Genomic DNA, 10076 nt, shown 5'->3' on the forward strand with positions numbered 1-10076 from the left:
ACGTACTAAATATAATAAAAAGGATACGAAATCGGAAATTATGCGATGAAATATACTTCCTTGGTAACCATAACCTTTTTCATGAGTACAAAGACAACGAAAATTTTCGGCAGTTTTAGGAACAATGTCTGAACGTAACATCATTATAATACGCCCCAATTCATGTTTACCGACACTTATATCAAAGTAAACCTGTGGATTACGTTTTTCTTTTACAGTTGTGGAAGGTATTTTACTCGTGACGTCATCTTTGTTGAGAGTTTCACCAGCATGTTCTTGTAACCAAGCATCATCAGCCCAAACAGGCTTAGATGAGCCTTCTTTTATACGTTGTGGTTTAGCTATATTGACGCGTATTGTACGACCGAACAATTCCGAATCATTCTGCAACACATCAAATTAATTGATAATAATGATCAGATCTAATGAAAATTTTATTGGCAGTAGATAAAATTTAGATTTTAATAGAGTTATTACGATTTATATGTATGATAATGTAAAATCATGTATACATTATCAACTTCGATAATGAAGACAATTTGGAAATGTTACACATGATAATGAATAATCAGGGTTGCAAATTTTTTAATTAAAACAATTTCAATTATTATTATTAAAAAAATTAATAATTGACATGATTTGGATCATTAATTTTTTTGAAAATGAGAAATGAAAAACATTTTAATTTTTATTTTAAAAAAAATAGTTAATGTAAATTATATTAATTAATTACTTTGTCCGAAATTGTTAATTGAAACGATTTAAATGATTAATTTTTTCAAAAATGGTTAATTAAAAGTATTTTAATTAACCATTTTTGGAAAAATGTATAATTAGAAGTATTTCAATTTTTAATTTTTTGAAAAATAAGTAATGAAAAGTGTTTTAATTTTTTGAAAAATGGATAATTAAAAGTACTTTAATTTTTCAATTTGTGAAAAAATGGATAATTAAAAGTATTTTAATTTATTAGTTTTGAAAGGACGAACACACACACGCGCGCTCACACACATGCACATACACAATCGCACGCACGCACGAATATAAATGAAGGATTTAAATTTATCCTATTTCTTGTTTTAGAATTTTTACAACCTTGAATGGTAACCCTGGTGGAAATTTTTCGGAATTTTCCCTGAAAAACTCAGTTCTAAAGTTCTAAAAACTTTTTCAAAGTTTTAAAGACTTTTTCAGAGTTTTTCAGAGAAAAGTCCGAAAAATTTCCACCAGAGAACAGTTACCATCTTCGATTGTAACAAATATAATCTTGAATATATACAATTATCATTTTGATAGTATTCGTTACCATCATTAATTGTTACTGTTATCATTTTCAATGGTAAAATTAATGATTATAATCACTGATAAATTTTATATTATTTCAAATAGTTAAAATTAAAAATTTTGTATCGTAAATAATATAATTAATTTCTCTCCGTGTATCATTGTTATTATTATTATTATTATTATTATTATTATTACATGTTTTATTTTTCAAATACTGTGGTGCAAATGTTTCAATCAAAAAAATTAAAATTGTGATTATTAAAAAAATGAATAATTCGAATAATTTGAATTATTAATTTTTCATTAAATGGATAATTATAAGTATTTTGATATTTAATTTTTAAAAAATGGTTTAATGAAACTTCGATTATTTTTCATTTCTCAAAAAATGGATAATGGAAAAGATTTAATTAATCCATGTCTCAAAAAATTGATAATGGAAAAAATTCAATTAATCCATTTTTCAAAAAATGGATAATGGTAAAAATTCAATTAATCCATTTTTCAAAAAATGGATTATGGAAGAAGTTTAATTCATTCATTTTTGAAAAAATTGAAAATGTAAGTTATTTTAATTTTTAATTAAATAAAAAATGACTAATGTATCTTATCGTAATTATTGAATTTAAACAAAAATGGATAATTACTATCTGATCAAATATTAAATTATAAAAAAATTAATAATTAAAATAATTTTAAATTAAACATTCATTTTTAATTTAACAATTAAATCGAAAATGCATTTAAAAAATAATGCATTTTTTGCAACCCTGTGAATAATATTAATTCCGTCCCTTTGGAAATCTAGTTATATGCGCGGTAACCTTTTCTTTAATTTTAAAAGAAACTATAGACCACCTAACTCATGGACACCTTGTAACAGTGCGTTTTAGATTTTCACCTTTAGAATCGGGCGCGAAAATTTAAATTTTCCTGGAGCGATCTATAATGCTAATAGTGTGTTATTTATACATTTTCACACTCTTTAGTTACCCAAGGCCCTGTATAAGGCCCGTTAGATCAAATTTGAACTAAGTTATAGACGGCAGTGGGGTAATCCCATTTCGTCAAAATTTACTTTATATGATGATTTCGCGCAGCATGGGACCGCAAATTAGTCCCTGCGCATAATTAGTTGGGGTCAACGCAGGTTGGTGACCCAGAGAACTGACCCGAGACGGACACTTGAGTTCGGTTAGCGAAAACGCACCGACGCAAAATTCTTTCTGCTCAAGTAATTATTTATTAGAACTTTTCTGTTGATATATTAAACTAAATTTATTTAACTTATTAGAAGTGATACGAAAACTTTCCGCTTGGTACTTTCATAATTTATTTGAATAAAAATTTAACTTGTTAATTGAGATACGTGGTGTTGCTTCGATACACCAAATTTAATATTGCACCTAAAGTTCGTTAATCTGGTCAAATAAATAAAACCAAAGTGTACAAAGTGAGTGGTGTGGTTTTTCTTCGTGTGCGACAACCTGCCGACGCGGATCCCAAGAGCCCGAGGAAACCTATTGGACACCAACATCACCAGGACCAAGCCGAGAAGAATCATCGACCAGTATCGTCAGTAAGCAGATCAAGATTCTGATAAGCTCTAAACAAATTTTATATAGATCTACGGATTATAATTCCTTTTTTCTCTCTTCAACATAACGCGAAATTTTACTATTAATAAATTCAATCCCACTACGTCCGATAAGCCTTCGCGAATCGAAACCATTAATTAATTTACTGATGGACGCATATATTTATTTAATGAATTAATTTATATAATAAAAGGGGAAATTTTCTTTGTACATTTGGGATCTTGGTTAAATGAAAATTGTAAAATATTATTGAGTCTCTACCAATTTAATTTCTTTTATCACCAGCGTCACATAGAATAAGGATTCTCTTTCAGCCGCGTGTCCGGTCAGAACGAGTAGACCTACTCCTAAGATAATTATAAAAATTTTTCCGATTTCAGAACTAGCACGCAGAACATCTAAATTTATATTTACGATAATTAATTAATGAAATTGAATTTATTCGGGGAAATTAATTAACTGTGGTCCGTGGCTACTGGACACGAAGTAGCCAAGGCCCACCGTTATACATTTTCTTCGACTAATATTATAACTATAATGTATCAAGAATAATTAAATTTTAATTCAAGTCGAATAATCTTGATTTGAAAATATTTATTCTGAATCAAAGTTATTTTATTTCCCTAGCAAGCCTGAGTTACCGTAAATTCACGGTATTTTTACCGTAAATCTACCGTAGAATACCGTAAAATTCGAGTAGATTTACCGTAAATTACGGTAAATCCACCGTAATTTACGGTCAATCGGTATTTTACGGTAGATTACCGTAATTTACGGTGGGTTTACCGTAATTTACCGTAATTTGGGTCCGTTAGAGTTTTAACCAAGTAAAAAAAACTATCAAAACAAGATGCTTTCTGTTTTAGTTGGTGAGTATAGTAAATTGTCACAATATATATTAACATTTCAAACCAAGAACTTTTTTTGCGTGGCAGAAGAATATTTACTCTCATTTTGAAAAAACAACATTATCGACTCAAGGTAACAGTCTATTGGAATGAACAATTTTTAATTTGAATTTAAATAAATTATATTCTTAATTTAATAAAATTACTTTTCTTGAATCATGTAAATATTTACTTGACCGCAGACATAAAATTCTCCGATTTAATATCTTCTTAAAAGAACATAATTACTTTTTTTATTAAGAAAATAATATTTTGAATTGATGATTTCTTTTTCAACTGAAAAAAAATCGTAGTCTCGATTCAAAAGAATAAATCGTTCTACTTAAAAATATATATCGACCTATATATTTTTGAGTGAATTTAACCTAGTATAAATATTAAATGTTGTGAAGCAGGAAAGTGTGTTCGTATATTCAGAATATCACAATCCAGCAGTAGAGAGGATAAGGAATAAACTTTCTCGATTGATGGTTTATGAACAAATTCACAAAAATAAATGGTTTGCTCATGGTAGGAATTAGGGAAGAGAATTCACCGGTGAAATAAATATTTTACTTATTTTACCAATTTTCAGCAGGTTATTTACCGGATAAATAACCAAGGTAGTTAATTTTGTTCCGTGGGTGGCGTTGATGTGCGATTGAAGATTGTACAATGTAGACTAAAAATTATTAGCGATTATCTATTATCTTTCAATATTATTGAGTTAATAAATAAATAGTTAAAAATGATAAAAGTGAAACATTGATCAAGGTTATTCGCGGATCTTGTCGAATGCAGCTTTAGTATTGAAATACGACCTTCTGTAGAGTTCTGTTATAACAAAGTAGGTTGAACAGAAGAATTTGAGATTCATCGCCCCAGGTTCGAATCTGCGGCATGCAATTCATTATTTTTTTTATTTTACTGAAGTTAGCCGACATTTTTAATTTTTTTTTTATTTGTTTTCAATAATTAAATTAGAACAAAAAACATTTTTTTTAAATTGCACTTAAAGTTCATCAAGTTTTTTAAAAATAAAATTTATTTTTTATTTTTTTGTAATAATTTTTTCAATAAAAAAAAATTCAGTATGCCATAGTGCTTTTAAAACTTAGTATACTAAACTATATACACATTCGATGCAAGTAGATATTTATCATTCAAATAAATATTTTACCAGTTAAATAGCCAAATAACTTACCGGTTAATAACCGGATATTTGTCCACTCGAATCACTACTAGGAATCGAACCCAGACCAATTCGGCATCACGCGGAACTTTACCAGTTATGCTATCCGATCATTTCCTAAACGTTCGTTTATTTTACCCATATCCATTAAGCACACTGTACAATGTAGAGTCTACACTACCGCCACTTTAGTATAGTTCAGTTAGCTTTCCCAAGAGAATTTTTGCGTTGAGCCGTGAGCGCCATTGCTGTTGGTTCAAATGTCTAGGTTCACTTGCCACAACACAACAAAATACTTAAGCCGAGATATTTCTTACTATTGAGTTTAGTACTTTTAATTTTTGACTAGAATCACAGATCATCGCGATTCAACATTAATTATTCTCACAGAAAGAATATTTTACTCTTCAAACAATTAATTTTATTTCGGGGCAAAATATTTAGTTTTCTCACTTTAAGAAAATATTTCTTAATTCAAGAAACATATATTATATCGACTGAATAAAAACACAATCTTATGCCAAGATGACTAAATTTAAGAAAATTTTGTTCTTGAACTAAGAAAATTTTCGTTTTCATTCAAAATTGCAAAAAATAATTTTGCGGCAAGAAAAAATTTCTTGCGCTACGATATCCTTTTTATCTGTGTAGATACATAAAGTGAGTTTTCTATTTATAAGCCTTAAACATACGATCAATATACCGTATAAATATATATATGATAAATGTATGATGTCGACAACATGCAGGATACGGGAAAATTTAATCTCATCATAACTAACGATTTTTGTTTATTAGTTACTAGTTACCATATTGTCGATAGCCGCCAAAGCATCTTCAGCTAATTCAAATTCTATAAACGCAAATCCACGATGTTTTTCAGATTCATAATCAAGTGGTATTTGAATGTCAATTATTTCACCAAATGGTATAAATGCAGCATTAAGAATCTTTTCGTCAACTTCCTCAGCTAAACCACCTATAATTATAGAAAAGTATTTAATTTAGGTAATGGATATCTATAATAACATTTAATAAACATTGATAATAGAGAATTAAGAAAATAAAAAGTACATGCTGATGATTTAGAATAATTTTTCATGCTATCACTGAGAGAAAAATGCATGGTTGTAGTAACCATAAAGGGATGAGTATGAAAAAATAAAAAGCTTAACTAATATTTATAGTTTCTTGTACTATATCACAGTACCCGAACCTATTTGAAAGTAGTAGTATCAACTAAGCATTACTAACAATTTTTGTATTGTTATGGTAACTATGTAATACTATTTCTCAGAATTTATACTTCAGCTTTATTCGAGTTTTATTGGCTAGCTAAATCAAGTGCAATATGAATTATTACTGGAGGCCTAATATTTAATAATGCATTTTCAATGTCAAGTTTTTAAAATTAATCAGAAATCTATTTTTTTAAGAGCTTGACATTGAAATGGAAATAACTCGCAAACAACGCAGAATTTCGAAAAACTTTATTTGTAATAATTTGTAAGGAATAAAATTATCTACAAAAAAGTTCCTGTAATATTTTTTGATAAGATTGATAGTTTCGCCGGAAAAGTAAAAAAATCTCAAAATTTACTATAAATTTGACTTGAAGCTTAAATAACTTTTGAACAGTGGGATTTATCAAAAAATGATAAGAGGATTTTTTTGTAGAGCGTTCAGTTCCCTACATAAACATTTGTTGTGCATAAAAATCCGTTGATTGGTTTATGAGCTGGATAATTCTAAAAAAAAAAAATTTTTTTTCCCGTGTTATTTCAATGGAAAATAGAAAAATGAATTGAGGCAAACCTTAATATCATTATTAAGAGCTCGGAATGGTACCACCATTTTTATTTTTAGTTATACTTTCAATTTTTGGATACCAAAAAAAAACAAAATTTTTTTTTTTTTTTTAAACACCCTAATCAACGTAAAAAAGCTGTCAATTTCTTGACTTTTTGGCATAAAAAAACTAATCGCTATTTGTCGACAAATCATTATAAAGTGCTATCGAAAAGTTACCAAAATGTTGCCATAAAGTTGTCTTTTTGAGACATAAAAAAGTTAACTTTTTGCAGGACATCAGTAGTGATATTTGTTGGAAAAAATCTGCCTTTTTACATCGCAAAATAAATGATAACATTTTTTCTTGTTAACTCTTTTGAAAAAAAAAAAAAAAAAAAAAAGATAAGATTAGGCCACTGAAGATGCGACCTCACGCAACATGTCTACCTAAAAATTTTAAGCTTTCTTAATTCGTAGTTATATCCGCTAAGCAGTAAAATATCAGGAATTTAGTGCTATATACAGTAGGGTGATCCAAAAAATAACAAATTTTTTTTTTTTACTTCCAAACAGGTTCAAAAGTTTCATTTAGATAAAAAAAGACGCCTGTAAAAATTAGAGCTCTTAATATTAACATTAAGAGGTTCCTCATCGCACTTTTCTATTTCCCATAAGAATAACATGGGAAAAATTTTTTTTACGTCTTCTGATTTTCATAAGTAGCTAACGATGCGTCATAGGAATAATTGGCAGGCATATTTTTGTAGGGAATTGAATGCTCTACAAAAAAAGATTCTTATCATTTTTTGCGGAATCTATTTGTTCAAAAGTTATTTGAGGTTGAAGTCGAATTCATATTAAATTTTGAGTTTTTCTTACTTTTTCGGCGAAACTATCAGACCTATTACAAAATATCATGGGACCTTTTTTGTAGACAATTTTATTCTCTAGAAGTTATATAGAATAAAGTTTTTTCGAATTCCGCATTATTTTCTAGTTATTTTTATTTTAATGTCAAGCTCTTAAAATCGTTCAGAATACTATTTTTTTATGAGCATGACATTAAAATAAAAATAACTAGAAAACAATGCGGAATTCGAAAAAACTTTATTCGAAATAACTTTTAGAGAATAAAATTGTCTACTAAAAAGGTTTGATGATATTTTGTAATAAGTCTGATAGTTTCGCCGGAAAAGTAGAAAATCTCAAAATTTAATATGAATTCGACTTCAACCTCAAATAACTTTTGAACAAATAGATTCCTCAAAAAATGATAAGAATCTTTTTTTCTAGAGCATTCAATTTCCTACAAAAATATGCCTTCCATTTATTCCTATGACGCATCGTTAGCTACTTATAAAAATCAGAAGACGTAAAAAAAATTTTTCCCATGTTATTCTTATGGGAAATAGAAAAGTGCGATGAGGAACCTCTTAATGTTAATATTAAGAGCTCTAATTTTCACAGGCGTCTTTTTTTATCTAAACGAAACTTTTGAACTTGTTTGGAAGAATAAAAAACATTTGTTTGTTTTTTGAATCACCCTAATATATACATATATTTGACTGTGTCAAAATAAGTTTTTTTTTCTTTTCGATTAAATGTGTCTTAAAAGTTTCTTCAATATAAAAAAAAAAATTCAGTTTTTGAGATACAAAATTGAGATTTTAGGAGGATTTTTCTTTTTCATAAAAGTAACTTGCAAAATATATTTAATTAAAAAAAAAAAAAAAAAAAAAAAACTTTTTTTTCCAAAACAGTCTAATGTAAATGTATATTTATATAATTTTGTGCTATATACAGATCAATTAAAGTATGCTTTTCACATAGTAATTACGTTGAAAATACGTACAGCTATCTATAATCCTACCAAAAACAGATTCTCTGTATAAAATCTCGCCAAGTACACGTGGAAATTTTTTTAAAAGTAAAAAAAAAAATATTTTTAATAAAAAAAAAGTCAAATCGAAAAAATACCAAGTCCCTAATATAATTCAAAATCATGGTAAACGTTTTCATAAAATTTCAAAAAAAATTTTAATGTACTTGGTGTGCGTTGCTATATTTAGTCGATCAAAATCAATTTCTAATGACATCAAAAGATGTTATTGTTTTTATCATTTTGTAACCACACAAAGTACATTGAAATTTTGTTATTCAATTCTTTTTTCAATTTTATGAATATGTTTACCATGATTTTAAATTATATTAGGTATTTGTTAGATTTGGCTTTTTAATTTATGTAAAAAATATTTTTTTATTATTTTTAAAAAATTTGAAACGTTTACTTGGTGCGATTTTATACAACCGGTTTATGGCAGGATTTATTTTAATAAAATTTATAAGCATATTTAAGGTTAAGTTTTAACTTTTACATTACCAACATAGATAGTCCTTTTAGTATTATTCATTTTCAATTTGATAGTGTTTTTATTTATTAAAAAATAGTAATTGTTGATTTTTTTTATGAATTATAACTGTTTTTTTTAAATTTATTTGTGATATTTTTCAACCAATAACGTTCAGGCCGGTATCCGTACAAAAATATATAATATAAACATATAGGAAAGTGACTTATCGTCACATTACTTGGTTGCGATTATTGACAGCAAAAGTTTTTTATACCCTACCCTAATAGCACAGTTTGCTTTAGCAAAAGTTTACTTTACAAAAGTTTCCTTGCATTTTTCGTCAAATGTCCGTCAACTTCGGACTTTTGCGTTTTTGACGACAATTTATATACAACTTGCTAGACAAATTGACGTCAATTTACTACCTGAATTTGAATGCAAATTCACTTTAAAAGTTAACTAGAAAATTTGTTTCTTCTGAAACGGTAGTATCGAACATTACCGACTTTTTTTTGTAGTAAAAATACACCTCTAAATTGAGCAATAATTAACCGCAAATTTTTCTTTCCAACTTTTACTGTCAAATTGTCGACAGATTCGGTTAGCAAATTTCAAGCAATTTCAATGTCAAATTACCGTCAATTTCAAGCTAATGTGGCTATTATGGTATTTATATTTTTTTAAATTACTCAATTAAAGTTATTAATTAACTATAATTAATCATCTATCATTCACCATCAAACGATATTACATTGAATTGTATTTAAAAAAAAGGCATACTTAAAAAATGGGGTGCTAAAAAAAAAAATTTAGGTCAGTTTTTATTTTTTATTTTATAAGCAAACAAATAACCATCAAATTATAATATTAGACTATCATAAACCATCAAACAACCATCAATCGATTGCAAAAAAAAAATTTGCAATTACTCATTATGGGATGCTAAATGTGAGGTACCACCGAAAGTGTC

General features: G+C 27.4%; 1 protein-coding gene across 3 annotated transcripts in view; it reads right to left on the reverse strand.

Moving 5' to 3' along the window:
- LOC130677146 (peptidyl-prolyl cis-trans isomerase E) overlaps positions 1 to 9364 on the reverse strand; it is a 14636-nt gene extending 5272 nt beyond the window's left edge. The window contains exons 1-3 of one of the 3 annotated variants that reach the window (XM_057483781.1): positions 9136 to 9364; positions 5774 to 5943; positions 28 to 384 (exon numbers count right to left, since the gene is read on the reverse strand). In XM_057483781.1, coding sequence (XP_057339764.1) covers positions 28 to 384; positions 5774 to 5943; positions 9136 to 9166 — 558 coding nt within the window. In that variant the 5' untranslated portion in view covers positions 9167 to 9364. Of the gene's footprint in view, positions 1 to 27; positions 385 to 5773; positions 5944 to 6992; positions 7150 to 8607; positions 8732 to 9135 lie in introns of those variants that run through there. The other 2 variants (XM_057483782.1, XM_057483780.1) reach the window with 2 other exon arrangements.
- Between the last annotated feature and the right edge of the window lie 712 nt (positions 9365 to 10076).

This window comes from Microplitis mediator, chromosome 11 (genome assembly GCF_029852145.1).
Source record: "Microplitis mediator isolate UGA2020A chromosome 11, iyMicMedi2.1, whole genome shotgun sequence".
In the NCBI taxonomy this organism is placed as follows: domain Eukaryota; kingdom Metazoa; phylum Arthropoda; class Insecta; order Hymenoptera; family Braconidae; genus Microplitis; species Microplitis mediator.